Here is an 18,828-nt window from a genome sequence, read left to right on the forward strand (position 1 = left end):
TGATATTAACAATATAAATAATGCACCAAATTTTCTAAAATAGAGGGCAAATATTAGTGCAAAATCAATTTCTACAGGCTTAAGCATTTTAGTCTTCTTTCAGATACTTCAAAATCATACTACTCACCGACAAGGTGTAGAAGTCATTACAGAGCAGGAATTCGCCATTTGGGACACTTTTAATGGCCGAGAACTGATTTAAAAGAAAGTAGTATTTATTTGGAAAATTATTACATACAGCCATTTTAATGGGATCCAAGTTTATGCTTCAGTTTTAAGAACTATGGCAAGCAGTCTTTGGATTAACTGTCCCAGCTGGCACAAAATTTATGGAAACCTTTTAAATCTGAGTTCTCTACAATGTTGTTTTATAGATCACATCACATCCATCTCACTTTTTCCCACAGTCACCACTTAATTAATAATTTAGAAAATCTAGATTCTCTAGACTTTTGTCCATTATTTCAGGGCTGATATTTGAATGTATATTGTATCAATTGTATCCAAAGACTGTTAAACAAATATCAATTAAAATTTCACTGTAACAAAAATAAACCAATCTATAAATACTATTACTAGAATAAGTGGAAGAACTCACATGGCTGATTGTGCACTCCATCCAAGATTAAGTGGGGGCCTTGTGCTTTCTGTACAGTGTGACTGCAGGGTCAAAAATCTTGGAATAACCACTTGCTGCCCTACTTTGTGATTGAGGGAGAGCACCACATTGAAACTGTACCGTTTCAGATGAAGTATTAAAACCCTTTAAGAGACAAGGAGGAATGGAAAAGTATAGATTGTTTGCTATGTAGAAACAACTATTCTCTTTAGTAATACGTAAAAACTATAGGCTCTCCCTGTTGTCAGTTCCTTATAAAATTATGTACTCTTAACTTATAAATGCTGGAGATGTTCAAAATTTAAATTATGTAATTCAGTTATTCTAGGACTGATACCAAGCAGTTGTTTTTGCCCTAAATATTTTTATCTCATAGATTGTAAAAGTTGCCAGTATTTTGGTATAACTTTTGTACCAAGTTTATATACCTACCTGGGAAATCGACTGAATTTGTGTGTAACAAGAGCAGATTTTCCACTACACTTCTCACAGGAGTATTCTATTTCTTCTGCCTAAGAGATACAATATGTGCAAGGTTTGTAATCTGATAAAAACAAATTCTTTAAAATAAAGTCTTTTTCTTTTCCTGTTTTGGTATTCCTCCCGCCAAACAATTGCATTTATTTACACCTAAGGCTATTCAATCTTTTATTACAATTATACCAAATATCCATGAAAAAATACAGAGAACAAGAATTGTAAAAGAACCAGAAACTCTGACTAATTTGTTTTTGAGATTAATCCAGGTAAATTGGCCCAAAAGTTACATAACAATTCCTACAGAGAATTAATACCTTCAGGATTTTTTTTTACAAATACAATACAAAAGATTCTAACCACCACCCCATTCCCAAAAAAGCCCATGGAGAAACTTGAAACAAGCTCATGTAACACTACTCTAACATATTTCCACAAGATCACTCTTCAACATATAATTGATTTGCATTCAATTTGCAATTTTAAAAAAATGTACAGTACAAATAATATTCAGAAACCGTTTACAAAAATAAGTAAAAATTAATATATAACAACATATGGAAGAATATATATTGCATACCCGGAAAAAGAGGTCCAAAGAATCTTGGATTGATCGAGACGGAAGCAGCTTTTTCCTTCGTGGCAAGTCAATGGAAAGATCATTAAATTGTTCCCGCTTGATGACAGTTTCACCACACCTGCAGGGAAAAGTTTTACCTCATTTAGTTTGCCACATTTTTAATGCCATACACAGATAATTATTGAGTCTGTCATCTGCACCTCTATAACTGTCTAGTTTGATTCTGCAACCCAACAAGACAGACACAGACTTCAGAGAGTAATCAGAACGGCAGAAACAACAGTTACTACCAACCTACCTCGTACACTGCATGAGTCAAAAAGAGGGCCGTGAAAATATTTACAGATCCCTCACATCCTGGACATAAATTGTTTCAACTCCTACCCTCAAAACAACGCTATAGAGCACTGCACACCAGAATAACTAGACACAAGGACAGTTTTTCTCTGAACGCCATCACTCTGCTAAACAAATAATTCCCTCACCACTGTCAAACTATTCACTAAGGCTGCTTTACTATTACTATTAATCTTCTCATTATTCCTATCACCCATCTTCTCCCACTTATGACTGCAGGACTGTAAGTTTGTTGTTTATATCCTTACGAGTTATACTGATATTGTTTCCTGATTGCTTTTTGCACCCTATAACTATCATTATGTGTTGTATCTTATGATCTTGACGAATGTACCTTGTCTTTTTACCAAAGACAAATTCCTCCTGTGTCCAATCACACTTGGTCAATAAAGAATTCTATTCTATTCCATTCTATAACATTTAGCACAAATTAGAATGTAACAGCTTTTAATCCAGCTGGGTCATTTTTCTTTGACATTTATCTCTTCTCAGAATACTTTTCCAGATGCTCTGGAAGTTCTCATAACTTTCTGTAACAGATTCGTGGGGATGGGATATGTAGGCTAAAAAAAGAACAGCCAAATTGTTCCCATACTTCTTTATTGTGAGAGAATTTGCTGAATGAAAAGCTGTGCGATAAGAGGAATTGGCACTATTGGATTCCTCACAAGAGTTCAAGTGCTCTTAAATAAGTAGTATACAATATTAAAATACTGACTGTGGCTCTTTCCCTAAACAATTGCAATCTCTGTGTTGGCATCTGTTTTCTCCCAGCTGTTTCTGAGTTACAAATCTCAAGATATCATTAATTGCAATCTGAGGTTCAACGCCGTTAGAAATACTTGATGAATTAAAATATGCCCACTTTTCACTATTTTCAACATCTTTGAGAAAATATGTAGGGCCCCCTACATATTCAACTAAAGCAGGAATTTGAATAGGTGTTTATCTGTATATTTTTTCCAAGTTATGCCAGGAGTGCCAGTGAATGATGCTTAGTTACATTAGAATCATCCACTACTTAAATTGCTTGAGAAGCCAGGGCTTGTGTGTATTAACATCAAACTCAATGAGAATGATATGAGGAAAGGGAAGCAACAAGATGTGAAAAAAATAATATCTTTAAAGACTTACATTTTACATATGATTGAATGCTGAACTTCAAATTCTAGATTTGCAATTACTGGACATGTATAAACTTTAGTGGCTGAAAAGTCATCTGATATGCGCCCCGGACAAGTTGTCTTCACTAGAAATAGGCTCACTTTTCCAAGTTTTGTTCAGCTTTTCCATGTCCTCCTTCAACTGATCCAAACACTGGCTTAAGAATTCATGAGCATCCTAAAATCATCAATATGTTTCTTAAAAGCGCTACAAAAACACTACAATTTTATAATCATACTTCAGTTTCCTTTGCTTTAAAAAAGTTGTGAAATCATAATGCGAGGATTGGTTACAAAGTTACTTTTTCATCTGTGTGATTACAACATTTGCTTACCAAAGCAGCTGCTAAATGAGAATTACCTCTAATTCAACTAAAATGGCAACATTGTGATTCATTGTAAAGAACCATTATAATGGTGAAAATGAATTTTTTAATGAATTCCCTTGTATTTATTCACGTTCTATAGTCATATTATTTCCTTTAAATTATATGCTTACATTTTTCTTCTTTAAATGGCAAAATACAGACCAAGATACAAAAGTAAAGTTCAGAAAATAATTTCTAGACAGTGTACTAGAACTACCCTAACCCTACCCACACTCTTTCCATTATCTGCTGCATTTTAATTATTCCATCTTAATTTAGCAACAACTAGTTTCCTAGATGGCCTAGAACAACTCTAAGCTTTTCTCAGTCACACTTTTGTTAATTTGGCTAAATGCAAATAAATAACTCATTATTAAAGAAAAACTGTGAACTTTCCTTGTGAATTGAACAGACAATGCAATCAGTTAGGTTCTAATATGCAGAGAGAAATGCCTCAAAATGCCTCCTCAATTATAACTGGGTGTGTTGGTGTGCAATATCAATGCTATTTTAAGACCTACAGACAGAATTTTCCCTTTAAAATTTTATGCAAGGGACAGTATAACAGACAATGAATGGTACTTCTCCACAAATACACTATATTGTATCTTTTTTTCAAAGATTGTCAGAGTACTAGTCTGTTGCCAGAGCAGAGGGCATGGTTGAAACTTTAATTCAGTGCAAAGGCAACACAGTTGAGGAAAAGATGGAAAATGAAATTGCACTATTCTCCTTTACTGAACAATAGATTTCAAGAAATGACAATCAGCTATCAATCAGCCTTATGTTCACTCAAGTGATAATTGTAGATGTAATCTATTTAGGTAAAAACAATCATTTGTCAAAAATGCTCCTATTTTGAAATTTCCCTTTGTCTCCAATGCTGCATCTGTTCAATATCTCCCAATTGTCTAATCTAAGGTCATTATGGAGGCCTATTACTCAAGCTGTGCCAAAATTTTATATCAGGGATACCTTATATCAGGGATCCCCAACCTTATATCAGGGATCCCCAACCCCGGTCCATGGATCAGCACTGGGTCATGGTCATTTCATTTCATTTCATTTATTGAATTTATAGGCCGCCCAATCCCGAAGGACTCCGGGCAACTTACAGAAATGAAAAAAATATTTAAAAAGGATTAAAACAATAAGATACAACAAGGTTAAGAAGAAGCACAACATGCACCCAATCAAAGGAGGGTGGACCTCAACCAAGAGGTCAACAGCCCCAGGCCTGCCGGAAGAGCCAGGTTTTAATAGCTTTAACGGAAGGCCATGAGAGTGGGTAAGGTCCGGATCTCTGGGGGTAGCTCGTTCCATATGGTATTCCCTGGTATGCCAGCAATGGAGCTATGCAAACAAGCAAAGCCCTATCCTCAAGATGCAAGCAGCATATGAAACCAGGCCCCCCTCCAGTCTGTAGAAAAAATATCTCTCCACTGGCCCAAAAGGTTGGAGGGGATGATGCTGCCTTATATGAACATCAGCTATAATAAATGTTAGCCACAGTTCTATTTTGGAGGAAAAGCTGCAGGTATACAGTGAAGACCAAGATTCCATAGAGGAGAGATAGTTAATAGTTTACCACTTAACAGCTAAAAACCATGTTTGTTCAGACATTCTGAGATAGATTTTTAAACTCGTGGGACATTTCTTTACAAACTCAACATAGCAGCAGTAAGGTCAGCACAACTGAGCATGAAATAACTCAGTTTATACATCAATAGGGTTCAGGCTATCTAAACAAGCAATAGTTTTCAACATTATAATGGTTACCTGTATTTTTGGAGTATAAGCCGCACCAAAGTTTTGAAGAGTAATTTTTTTTAAAAGTAGGTAGGTAGGTAGATAGAGGGAGAGAGACAGAGAGAGAGAAATACAGTAAGCAGGTAGGTAGGGAGAGAGAGAGAGAGTGAGTAGTTAGGTAGTAGATAAAGGGATAGAGAGAGAGAGAAATAGAGATAGAGAAATACAGTAGGTAGGTAGGGAGAGAGAGTGTAGATAGGTAGAGGGATAGAGAGAGAGAGAAAACAGAGAGAGAGAGAGAGAAATACAGTAGATAGGTAGGGAGAGAGAGGTAGTTAGGTAGGTATGTTGGTAGATAATGGGATAGAGAGAAATAGAGAGAGAGAAATACAGGAGATAGGTAGGGAGAGAGAGTAGAGGTAGGTAGGTAGAGGGATAGAGAGAGAGAAATAGAGAGAAATACAGTAGATAGGTAGGTGTTTCTGCTGGCACAGCATTTGATCAATATAATTCTCATCAATCAGTTAAAGAGCTTCCCAAAAGGGGGGGAATTTTTGCACTCTGCAAATCTCCCAAAAACAGCCCGTTTTTCATGAAAACGGGCCCGTTTTTTTCTTTTTCAAAAAAAAAGAGCCATGAATAGCCTGGGGGGGGGGCTTTGCAGAGTGGAGCTGGGGGGGGGGGCAAAAAACAACCCACATTTTGCTCATTTCTGCCCTTCCCAGCCCTCCGGGAGCTCTCTAAAAGCCTCCATAAGGTCATTTTGTTGAAGAGGGCTGGGCTTTGGGAGGCAAAAATGCTGTATTCGATGTATAAGATGCACCCAGATTTTCAACTTCTTTTTTGAGGAAAAAGGTTGCATCTTATACTCTGAAAAATATGGTAATTGGATACAGAATCTGTACCCCATGGAACCTTCATTTGCATAACCATCCACTCTCCTCCTCCTTACTCCCTCCCTGTATTTAAATCCTAGATCAGTGAGTTAACATTCAACATCAGTTGAACCTCCTGAAAGTTGAATGTCGGGTGATAAAATGCATAACTCTTAAAAGCTACTATCAGACTTCAATATTGAGTTACATAGATTAACACAGCTCTCTCTAGCACTGATTATGTTACCTAGTTTGGGTAATGAAACCTCTGCAAGAAAACAACCAAGCTCAGAGAGTACCAAGGATCTCTTCATATCAACCCTGAGCTACAAATATTCTCCTTTATTGGCACAGCTCTTTTCCTACAAGGTTTATAGTAGGGAAAGTCTAATAATTTTCTCTGAAATTTATTTTGATAAGTGTCCTTAACTGTTTTGAGTTTTCTACTCTATGCAGTGTTAAGTGTAATACACTTGGCTGAAAAAAAGGTTACTAAGACAATCAACTAATTGGTCACATTTATAACAGATATATGGGTAATTATTCTAATTTCATAGCTACGAGTGAGCTTTCCAAGAAATATTACATCAAAAATCAAACCCTAAGGGCATTTAACATCTGAATTTTTTTCTGTCTCTTTTCCCAAATAAGATTATTTTGGCTTGGGGTACTTATATGAAACAGCTTTTATATAAATACTATGTAACAAATGACATAACTTATAAAGTAGCTCAAACTACTGAAAACAGTTACTTCAATGTATGATACTTACATTTTGCATATAGCCAGAGAATCTCTCTGCTGAGCTGAAATTGAATTTTTCAACCTTTTTGAGTAGTTCTTTCTTTACTTCAGGGCTACATGAATCTTTTTTAGCAAGTAAATTGGTAAATCGTCTAGAAAAAAATACATGATAGTGTTTTGACATTAAAAAGCATGTTGGGGTTACCAGACATCTGGCAATTTTGTCCTCATGCCCTCTGTCTGATGGCAGTGCCGTAAAATCAAATATTGTGGCTTTTGAAGTTATATACAAGCTGTCTGGTTCCTGAGCACTTTTCTCCCACATTCCTTAATGAATTCTAGCCACAAGTTAACAAGCTTAGCGTTGTGACTTTAATTAGTTGATTAGTACCCTCTGGCTAGGTTCTACTATCAACTGAAATTGACAGGATCTTAATTAGCTACACACTGAAACTTTTGCCGCCTAACCCATACTTTTCACATTCTTCTGTTAAAAAGCCAGTCTTTCTGATACTGGAAAAAATAATTTCATGTAGGCTTAAGAACTTCCATTTCTACTCTAATTTTTGACATGAATGCCATAAAGTTAATATCCTCTTTCATTCCTCTTTGTCCTCCTTTCTAAATGATCATGTCCTCCTTTGCCAATTAACGTATCTAGTAACCCTAAGCAATATTTAATTATAAAATATCCTCCAAAATGCCACTACCTTTGCTTCCTATCTTCCCCCCAAAATGTGATCTCACCAATGAAGGATGCAAACATGCTGAAAAGCAAGTAATTTTTGCTCCCCATTATTTTGCCAATATTCAAAAAGCTAATTATGGAAGATGCAATATGTTTAATAGTATGATAGAACTATAACATTGACATATATGGGAGACTGAAAACAAGTAATACACCAACAAAAGCTCAAAATTCTGTTCTTGATTGATACTATCCTTAAGATCCAAAGAATTGCCATTATAGGTTTTCAATGTTTAGTTTAAAACAATGAAAAATCAGCAGGATTTCATAACAAAGCAAACTGATTTCAGGGAATCTAACATTTCCCTTTTGCAGCATTATTAAAAATGTTTTAAAAATTGAAACCGGAACATCTCTTTTCAAGAAATTTGACAATACTAAATGATAAATATTCTTGCATTCTCATTTCATTTTGAATCTCTATTTTACTTCTGGAGCTGGATTATATACAAAAGAAATACATTTCTAGTTACTTTTACAATTGTCAAATTATATTTCTAGGAAGGATAATGTACATTTATACATTTTAATAATTGCATAAATCATTTGAATGCTTGAGATGATATTCATCAAAAACCATTTATTCACCAAGCTGATGCTTACCTGATCAATGCATTGAATGGAACTTTTTTCCATGGAATACTTTGCTTCAAAAGATCATTAGCAAATGATTGAATTGAAAATAAAGACTGTAAATAGCATTCATGTAACAAGTGTTTCCTAAATTTGTAAATCTGTGAAGAACAAGACATTATGATCAGATTAAAATACTGGCAGCATAAATACAATTTGCTACGCAGATTACATCATTTGAGAAGACATTATAATTCTAACATTGTATCTGTGCATAAGCATTGTCCTCTCCTACTCATTATCTTAAGAAACTATAATGTTATGCTTTAAACATAACAAGGAGAAAAGCAAAAAGCACTTCCTGAAAATAAAGAGCTATAGAAAGGATAATTTTTTTTACTGATTGCAGGAAATGCTGAGAAACCTGAAGTGAGTTTCTATTTCCTCAATAGTCAACTTAGCACATGTATACATAAAAAGAGATGCTGAAGATATAACAACCAACCCTTGTAACTGCTGCTGTGGATGAGTAGTAAGAGGAACTCGAGGCTTGTTCCATCCTGTGTAATCCTGATTAGATCTCAGTCTTTTGACAGAAAGAGGGGCTGGCTGAGACAGAAAACCTAAGCTTCTTTTGGCCGAAGGATTCAATACATTAGATCTATAAAATAAGAGGGATAAAACCCATTTCAAAGATGACAAAACTTATTACTACAATTATGGTTGATTGTGCAGTTAGATAGCAAGATGACACCTTCTTAGAGAAATATCAAAGCATTAAAAGAATATTGTACTTACCTTAAAGGTAAATTATTTTATTTTCATCCACAGAATTTAATTATAAGGGGCCATCTTCAAATGTGTAAGATAAAATGAGGGAAGCATATAAAGGTTTTTTTTTTTAATCTAATAATTCTCGGCTGGGGGGGTGACACCGTTTGTGCAGCAATTGCCAAGTTCTCTGTTAGGTGCATCTGTATCTCTGGATGGGACCATATTCTTCCTGAATGAACAGGTCTATGACTTGGGAGTCCTACACTCCAGCTACTGTTAAATGCATAGTAGAGGCCCTGGCGTTTGTCTAGCTTCTGCCTTACCTGAAGCAAAAGAATATGGTGACAATGTTTATAACCGATCACCACTTGTGGGTACTACTGCACTAAGCTGTATATGGCACTGCTTTGAACATCACCTGGAAGATGCAATTGGTACAAAATGAAACTGTCCCTGCTGGGGAGCAGAGGTAAGAATTGCCTCAGACAAGTGACACTGATGTTGCAAATGGTGCATCTGTTATCATAGGTTTCCAAATTTAATTCAATATGCTGGTTTTCATCTTTAAAGCTCTACATGACTTGGCACCAAAATTCCTTTGAGACATTCTTCTGATATGACTTACTTATCCTCTATGCTCATTTCAGATGGGGAAGCTGAGTATACAACACAGCAATAACTGGTTAAATGGTCCTGGCAGGTCTAAATATCCATAAAGCTTTCCTCAAATTGCCCTCGATTTCTGGTGTCTATCTAAAGCTAACCACGTTGTTTTGACAGACCCAATATAGAAAAGATATGGTATTGTGTTTTCCAGGGACTACTTAGCTTCTTGCTGGCACTTGCTGAGACTGCATATCTGTAGCTAGTCTTTTATACAATACTTGGAATGGCTTCTAGTGTCCTCACTTAATTAAATCAGCTCACTTCTTGGCACAAGGAAATGAAAAATATTCACTTTGGCATGGCTATCTTATAAGCAGTAATATAAGTTGATTCACAGAAAATATGGATCTTTGATAAATACAGCATTCTTATGATAAAGCATTTTAAAGGAGAATAGCTCTTTTTGGCACTTACCTGTCCAAATTAGAATTATTAGCTGAATAATCCTTTGTGGAAGATCTGCTACCATAAAATGAAGATGACTGTAAAGGCAAAACCCCTGGAAAGGAGACAGATACAACTTTTTGTAAAAACTGTCCTTAAAGGCCAACAATATCACACACACAACTATTCAGTAATTTAAATGAGATTCAGAATCAGAATATATCAAGTTCTATCAGAAGCCTGATGTGTATCTTGAAATTCTGAATCGAGTGCATTTGCTAAGCAGAGACAGTTCTCAACAAAACTGAAATACTGGAAATATATTTTGCAAACACCTCATTTGTCAAAATTCTATTTCCTGGCCAGTAGTATCACTTTTAATCCCTGTTTCCTTCTACTAATTATCATGTTACATTTCAGCTTTATTAGAATTTATCATCTGGTCATTTATTTCCAGCAGAAGAATCATATCAAATACAATCATATTGATCATATCTCAGAGATAAGAAATGTGTTAAGTATTTTACCTGCAACATTTTTAAAACCTAAGGCAGAACATTTATATCATACGTATATTTTTTCAAACTCGGTTCATGGAATCCTAGAGTTCTGCAAGCACTTGATGGGATTTCATGAGAAACTAGGGGGAAAGGCTCAGTTGAGCAGAGCCAATTTTTAATTGACAGAACTTTGCCTCAGAATCAGGGATTCTGGAAACATTTTTTTTAAAGTAACAGGTTATGTGGCCTGAATTTTTTTTGAAAAATCCCTGTGTTAGAGTAGACCTGGGGAACATTTTCCTGATTTGGAAGCTGAAGTCAAATAGCAAAGAGATGGTCTCTTCAACTTGCATCATTTATTAAGCACTAATTCTGTGACTTCATTTTCTATAAAATGGCTGATTTATCTTGATTTTCAATGAAAGTATTATATCGATGAAAAACCCTTACAACTGAAACCTCCTAAATTTCTATTTAATACAGGATCCCTAATTCAGGATGAAGATAGGAAACTTTACTGTTTACTAAGACCATTTCTTATTAAATTGAGAAGCAAAAATAATTTGCCATTGATATGAATCAATGTGCTCTGTTGTTGTTAAAATTATTATAATTATATATGCCATCTGAGTCCCAGTGACCCTAGGTGCTTCTACAGGAAAAAGTACCTTGGATCTTTATATTTTGAACTACCATATTTTTTGGAGTATAAGATGTACTTTTTTCCCTCAAAAAAGAGGGTGAAAATCTGGGTGTTTCTTATACACTGAATACAACATTTTTGGCCTCCCGAAACCCCGACCCCTTTTCAAAAATGGCCATGTACAGCTTTTAGGAGGCTTGTAGAGTGCTCCTAGGGGCTGGGGAGGGAAAAAATGAGCAAAAAATGGGCCGGTTTTTTGCTTGTTCCCCCCCCCCTCCCAGAGCACTCCATAAGCCTCCTAAAGGCTATGCATGCCCTTTTTTGGACGAAAAATGGGCCGTTTTTGGGAGGTCTGCAGAGTGCAAAAACTTTTAATTTGCCTCTGCAAAATCTTGGGTGCGTCTTATACTCCAAAAATATGGTAATAAATATAGTTCATTTTAATTTCTGCCAGTTTTATAATTAGCAAACCAAATCCAAAACAATTCTATGTTTTAAAATTAATTATTAGAAAACCAATAAGCACTGTCAAAACAGTGTCATTTCTTTACCTGATATCCTATTTTCCTCAGCCTGTTTCAAATGCATCTGTTTGTCTCTGCAGCTGTGCAAAAATTTCCTTGATGGATCAGTCATGGCTTTGTTATTGCTATAGATAAATACATGTGATCTTAATTGCATTATTTGTAAAACACTATGCTATTTCAGCTTAATATACTAATTCTTCAGTTTAAATTTATCTGCATTCACAAATGATTCTTTAAAATTTAATAGAAAAATACACCCAAACCTACTTGAATATAAATCTGTCTCTTTCAAACATTTAATTAGTTAGCATGGAATGGAAAAGCTCAGCATTTTATCTGACCCCTTTCATCTCTTCATAGACAGACTCCAGGTTGTGTACACCTATGAAAACATAAAACTATATATAACATGTAAAAATAAGCAAGATGGTTAAAGTTCAACATTAAAGTTAATTAAAAAACAGGCTAGGGCCTTCAGGGTGCTAACCAGCCCCACACTTCCATGCTCCTCTGTGAGCCCCAAGCAAAATATCAGAGCTTTAACTAGCACATTGAAGTACACAGAAAATGTACATGCACCCATGCACGCCCCACCATCCATAGCTAAAATACCTAATAGTGAAAGTAGAGAGAAAAAAGAAAGATTTTAATCAAAATAAAAATAAAAAACACACCTTGATGAATCATTTTCTTTAGGATAATCTTCATTCATCTCAACCGCAGGGGATGTCTTTTTCCTCCTTCACTATTCATAAAGGACAAATAAACATTTGTTCATCCCAAGTAAAAAACCCCATCCACTTCATGGTTATCAAATTACATGTACCTGAACACTATTTATTAATACACCTTTACAACCTATTCCTATCATGAATATTGAAGTCGTGTTGCCTTCAAAGTTTTCATACCGATTTTCTAATAATCCATTTCTGTGAGTGTGGAAGTAGCAGTAGCTGAAATATTACCTCTGCTGTAAGACATTCCAGTTACTGGAGAATTCTTAATTGGTGCTCTTCCTGGGCTGACCATACTTTACGAAATGGAGCTTCATCTTTATTTTCTGCAATCACTCTTCTAGGAGTCCTAAAAAATAAGCCAAAGAGAAAATGATAAATTCAGCTGAAGCATACTAATAGTGTGCACAATACTTTGAAATGAACTATTTCAAATCTGAGATGTCCATTTTTTATCTCATAGTTTTAAAAAATTAACAAAATATTTCAAGATGAGTGAAGCAGAACTTTCTGAAAATTCAACATTTGATCATTCAAAATTGAAATGGTTCCATACTCCTACAACATGCAATGTTAATCACAACTCATATCAGAAAGGAAAAATCAGGATTAGTGGAAGTCATCACCCAATAAATAATAGAGGATTAATTTGCATGAATCAGGGGTTTGTTACAGTTGCTTAACATTTATCTCACATTTTCATCTGAAACCAGTGAAAAAGTTGCTTAGGACTATAAGAAATAAAAAGCCTTGATTAATGTAGCTCTCTGTAATTTAAAGAGAGGCTCAGCTCTTTCTTCTACTAGCTAAAGCAATAAGACTATTAACATGTCATCATGCCCAGCAAAACACCTTTCTGTTAAGTTCAATACAAGCAGTAGCACCTAGAAAGTTAAAAGAATTTGATTAGCTAGTAGGTGACCACTATAAATCCAGAGCTAGACTAGACTAGGAAATTTTAAAAGCACACCATAGGAAAGTAATGAAAACTAAGAAAACAATATGGACACATAGTCACCACAAGTAATAAATATTTTTACCCTCCTAATAAATATGCTGAGACTTTTGAATTGACCAATACCAGACCCTGAGGTGGTCTGTCTGTCTCTCCTCCCCCCTCCCATACAAGTCCCATAACCTTTAACCAAGCGAAACGGCACATCATAGGGCAATAATATTTCAAAGAAGGTACTTCAACTTACAGAATGTGTCCAAAATCTAGGAATTACAATTTCTCTGGAACTGAAATGTAACAACTTTATTTTTAAAAAATGTTGTGCTGGTGTTTAATGCTATGCAATTCAACTGGCTATTTTTCAAGGCAGATACATCTCGGAATGTATCACAACTTTTTTTAGTGAAATCAGTGTATGAAAAGTTCTGTCAACATTGGGCACTGAGGAATCTGGTAGGAAATATGCTATATGGAACCCTGACAATATGTTTGAAAGAATGACGCAATGGGTCATGGGCAGAGGTGGTCTACACTTACATTCACAAGCGGTTCGCTAGTTGTGAGCTCGCACGCGCCCTTTGGGAGTGAAATGGAGCTTCAAAGAAGCAGGTAGTTGACTCAGGCAGCTCCGGTGAGTAAAGCACGGTTGCATGAAACTCAGCTGGCAGCAAGGGCAGGGGAACGAGCCAGAAAGTTAGTTATAAATGGATAGCTTAGCACAAGAGCGGGTGGGCAGGTCCAGCCAGCAATCAAAGCTAAGGGTTCAACCAACCTGCATGACCACGCAGCAGCCCACCACTGGTCATGGTTGTCTAGTATACTACTAAAATACTCCTGTTTGTCTTGTGTCAACTTTCCCTTTTATAATGCTGGCTCTTTGTTGATTCACCTGATTTGATTCTAGTGATTGAGTTCATTCAATTCACTGTGATCCTACAGAGTGTTAGTTTTGCCATATTATAACTGTCCATTCCCTATTTCCTGATTTGAAATCTTTGTTTCTGACCTTGATCTATTTGTCTACCTCACTAGACAATGATCTTCCCTCTCAGTAATGCATCTGCTATGTCCAATCATTTTAATGATCCTGAAATCAATGATTTTTATGGACAAACCAGAAAGTCACCCCTATGAACAACTGTACTAAAACTTTAGGAAAACTATTACAACTATTTACAGTAGTTTTGACTTCAATTTAGCCTCTCCATCACTATTAATAAACTTGCTGTGTAAGAAAACCTATTTGGCTCTTTCTAGCTAATACTGCTCTGGAATATGCCAACAAAATAGCTGTGGCATTTTGCTCTAACTTAAAACTTGGTGTGTATGCAATTCTATTTTGAAATTATCAAGAAAATAATGACAACAGAATAGGTCAGCTGTTCTGTTCCAAACAATGTTGTGCTGATATTCTTAAGTCTATAAATTCTATTCTCACCATTTTCATTAGAAACATTCCCAATAAATTTACCCATCCAACTGAATTATTTCCTAAGAATTTCTTATTTTCCACTTTTAGTAAACACTACTTCCTTTTTTCTCCATTTTCTCTCTCTTTAGTTGAAAATATTTAAGTCACGACTTTCATTACAGCACCTGTCATATTCAAGTTACAGTAATTAAACTGGAATCAAGAGTTTATCTACAAGATTTGAGTCACTGGAAAGCTTGTTGTAGAACTGAATGCTTCCTGTAAGGCCATTTAAGTGCATGGCTAAATAGAATTGCATAATGTTAGAAGCCCCTTCTGAATATTATATGTGCATAAAAACAAAAACTAAATGTGATTGAATAATGTAATTTTAAACAAGGGAGGGATCTTATTCTACTGCACTCTTTCTCAATTTGTTTACTAAATGCTTATTCTGTAAACTGAAAAACAGATCAAAATGTAGTGTTCTGAAATTCTTGCATAAAACTTACTGTTCATGTCTAGATAAGACATAAATGCTGGGATTCAATCACAATAAGCTTCCAAGTCCTAACCTGGATTAGGCCATATGAGCTTCAGACTCAGATGCAACAAAATTCTGTAAGAACAGTGGTCTAAAATGGAACACTGGAATTGCTCTCAGTGTTCCTTCTCCTTGGAGATGGATTTACATCCTAAAGTTACCCCGCCCTTCATTTACATTGATGAAGTACTTATTTCCAGTCTCAGCTATTAAAGAAAGTAGGCCTTTCCTCATCATGAGGAATAATCAGTTACAAAAATGTTAAAGAACTTTTGAAAACATATTCTGTAGCATCCTAAACTGATCTGAAACTCAGGAAGGGAACAGATAAATCAAACACAGTAGGAAAGGACCTATATTTTTTCTCTAGAAACTACATTTTCTAAGTGTTTCCTTTTGTTCTTCCTATGTCCAACAAAAGCAATAATCATGTCAAACATGATAATCATCTTGTGAAACTATATCCTGTAAAAAGATTGTACATTATTCTGAGGAGAAAAAAGAACCTCACAGTTCTGGGACAGGTAATATAGCAGAGTCTTCCTTTATATTATGCTTGAGTGACATTCTCCAAAAACTGCCCTTTAAATGAATTCACATGAAGTGAAACACTCCGTCAGTGGGGTAAAGAGGATTACAGGGGACAGTGTTAAATTTCATCATCTAAATGCATTGAGAAAAGTACTCATACATTTTTAGGGTACTATTTTTAAGTACTATGTTATCCAAATATATTTTCTTCCTTGTGTTCTACATACAATGGAAACATTTTCTCCATTTTTTCTACAATTAATTTTTAATGCAAGTGGTTACCATGGCAGACAGACTTAGAGAATGCATCATAGTGGTGTGAATTCTTTGTTATGTTGCACACAGTAGATTCATAGCAGGGAGGGTCTATGAAGACATATGAGAGGTGCCGCATGGGTTGGGGAAGGTATGCAGGGAGGTGTGAGGGATGGGCACAGGTTGTGGAAGATATGTAAGAAGTGTGGCTCAGGGAGAGTCCATGCAAATTGGGGAGGGTACCACTGAGTGAGCAGCTGGCATGGCACGTGCAGAAGAGCAGGGAGAGGGTGCACTGGTGAAAGGAGACACATCTCAGCCACTTGCAGTCTCCTCTGTCGGCTTTCCCTTTACTTTCTGGGAAAGCAGGTATGGAATGTAACAAATAGCAATCATATGATTTCAGGGTCCTTGGCAACTGCTCATTAGTAAGACCAGGTTGCCAAGGTCCCAGATTGTAATCATGTGACTACAGGATTACTGAGATGGTCAGAACATCAAGGACCAATGGTAACCAGTTTTCATTCGGTGCCATCATAATTTTGAACACGTTACTGAACAAATGGTTTTAAGTCAAGGACTACCTGCAATATATGATAAATTGCATTGTTGTGAATTCACATATAGCTAATTCCATAAAGTAAGGAAAACCTGTAATTTCTTGCCAAAAGTATCACAGCAAATATATTAGCTTTATAGTGATGAAAGAATTTAGTTAGTAGTCTTACCAATGTCATCCAAGGAAATATTTATGTCAAAGTTCACCAATAGGACTGCTCTTTCTGCTGTGTTGGCCTGATACTTTACAGAATTGAAACTCATCAATGTGAGGCTGAACTAACAACATAGTCCTGGCAAATTCAAAACCTTCTTGCCTTGGATAGTTACTACAAATACTATAGTAACTTTGATATTAAGGCAGATATTCAATTCCTGGTTCACCCACAAAAGCGCGAACGACAAAAGCGCGCCTGACTAAACCGCAGTGACAAAACCGTGAGTTCTAAAGCGCGCCGACGAATGAGCACTGAAGCGCGCCGACAACAGCGCGCCGACAGAAGCGTGCTGTAACCCTAAACCTAACCTTAACTTAAATCGCACTTCTGTCGGCGCGGTTTTGTCGGCGCATTGATGACATCGTGGTTTTAGCGACGCGGTTTAGTCGGCGCGGTTTTGTCGTTCACGCTTTTGTCGGGTCACGTCAATTCCTTACACAACATGATATTTATTCTCACTTTGGTGTAAAGGTTTGAGGCACAAAATTGCAAAGATTCTCCATTACAGAAAAGACATAAATGGCCATGCTTAACTGATCAGACAATAGTGTCAGAGAATTATAGGGGACTGACATAAAAAATCTGTGACATCCTGAGCTGCTTGCATCAGGAAGAATACTATAACCGAGCAATGGAAGAAAATATCAAAAAAGCACTGAAATTAATAAAGCTTCTGCAGTTTCTTTCTTGTGCCCCAGCTGTGTTTTCAGAAGACATAAACATTGGCAGGGTCGAGATGGAGATGAAAATTAAATATATTATTAATTCAATTTAACCATAAGAGGCTTATTAGCATTAACTGTAAAATAATTGTAATACTAAAAAAGCTTGTTAGGAGTTACTCTAACTCTAAACTATTCTTTAGACATCTAATAGTGCCCTATAGTTGATGAGTGCATGAATAAATAATTAGCCAATAAGCTGTGGAATAATAGACTTGGTTAGTATGCAAAAATGTATCTGGACCTTGGTACTCTTTCTGTAATAGTTTTTACAGCTATATCAAGGCTCCCTTAATTTGGCCCCTTTCTTCTTTTTCTATGCATATAAAACTTCAAGCTCCTAAGAGGTGTGAGTGAAAGCTGCTCTTAGAACTTACACACAGAGTTGATAAGATGGCTTCTTCTCAGCTTATCAACATCCTTATTGCCATAAAAATGAATTTTGTCACTATTTCTCAATTTATTCTAAGAATGCTTTTGCTCCTAAGAATGAATCATGAGGGGATTTCCAATACTGATTATTGAAGAAAGAACAAAGCTTTCTAATTTGCTCTGTTTTCACCACTGAAATCTAAGGGAAGCATATGAATTAAAAGTACAAAACATTACTTGGCGGAGTGCTGTCCTTTAGCCTACTATGAGAGTTCACTTAAAAAACTCAATTCATATTGTTCAAAAAAACATAGCTCCAGTGCTTCTGATACATGACACTCTAAGTCATTACCTTTAAAGCCTTACATGGCTTAGGACCAGGATACCTGCGAGACCGCCTACTGCCGCATACCTCCCAACGGCCGGTGAGATCGCACAGGGTGGGCCTCCTTCAGGTGCCGTCAGCCAGGTAGTGTCGGTTGGTGGCTCCCCGGAGGAGGGCCTTCTCTGTGGCTCCGACCCTATGGAATGAACTACCCCCAGAGATCCGGGCCTTACCCACTCTCATGGCCTTCCGAAAAGCCGTTAAAACCTGGCTATTCCGGCAGGCTTGGGGCTGTTGACCTCATTACTGAGGTTCAGCCCCGCCTAGATTGGGTGCATGATGATGTTTTAAATTGTTTATTTTATGTTTTACTAATTACTTTCTTTGTTTTGTAAGCCGCCCGGAGTCCTCCCGGATTGGGCGGCTATAAATCCATTAAAAATAATAATAATAATA

The 18,828-nt window shown here is 36.2% G+C and overlaps 1 protein-coding gene across 1 annotated transcript in view; it reads right to left on the reverse strand.

Annotated features, from left to right (window-relative positions):
• The window catches only part of USP37 (ubiquitin specific peptidase 37), a 43,141-nt gene that overhangs the window by 12,388 nt on the left and 11,925 nt on the right, over positions 1-18,828 (reverse strand). Inside the window, 17 exon segments of the mRNA XM_032217340.1 lie at positions 128-193; positions 599-763; positions 1,052-1,131; positions 1,677-1,794; positions 3,168-3,256; positions 3,258-3,374; positions 6,961-7,084; positions 8,284-8,377; positions 8,380-8,414; positions 8,759-8,914; positions 10,108-10,192; positions 11,772-11,869; positions 12,422-12,490; positions 12,647-12,683; positions 12,686-12,772; positions 12,775-12,821; positions 14,626-14,650. Of these exon segments, the coding sequence (XP_032073231.1) occupies positions 128-193; positions 599-763; positions 1,052-1,131; positions 1,677-1,794; positions 3,168-3,256; positions 3,258-3,374; positions 6,961-7,084; positions 8,284-8,377; positions 8,380-8,414; positions 8,759-8,914; positions 10,108-10,192; positions 11,772-11,869; positions 12,422-12,490; positions 12,647-12,683; positions 12,686-12,772; positions 12,775-12,821; positions 14,626-14,650 (1,492 nt within the window).

Source organism: Thamnophis elegans, chromosome 1 (genome assembly GCF_009769535.1).
Source record: "Thamnophis elegans isolate rThaEle1 chromosome 1, rThaEle1.pri, whole genome shotgun sequence".
NCBI lineage: Eukaryota > Metazoa > Chordata > Lepidosauria > Squamata > Colubridae > Thamnophis > Thamnophis elegans.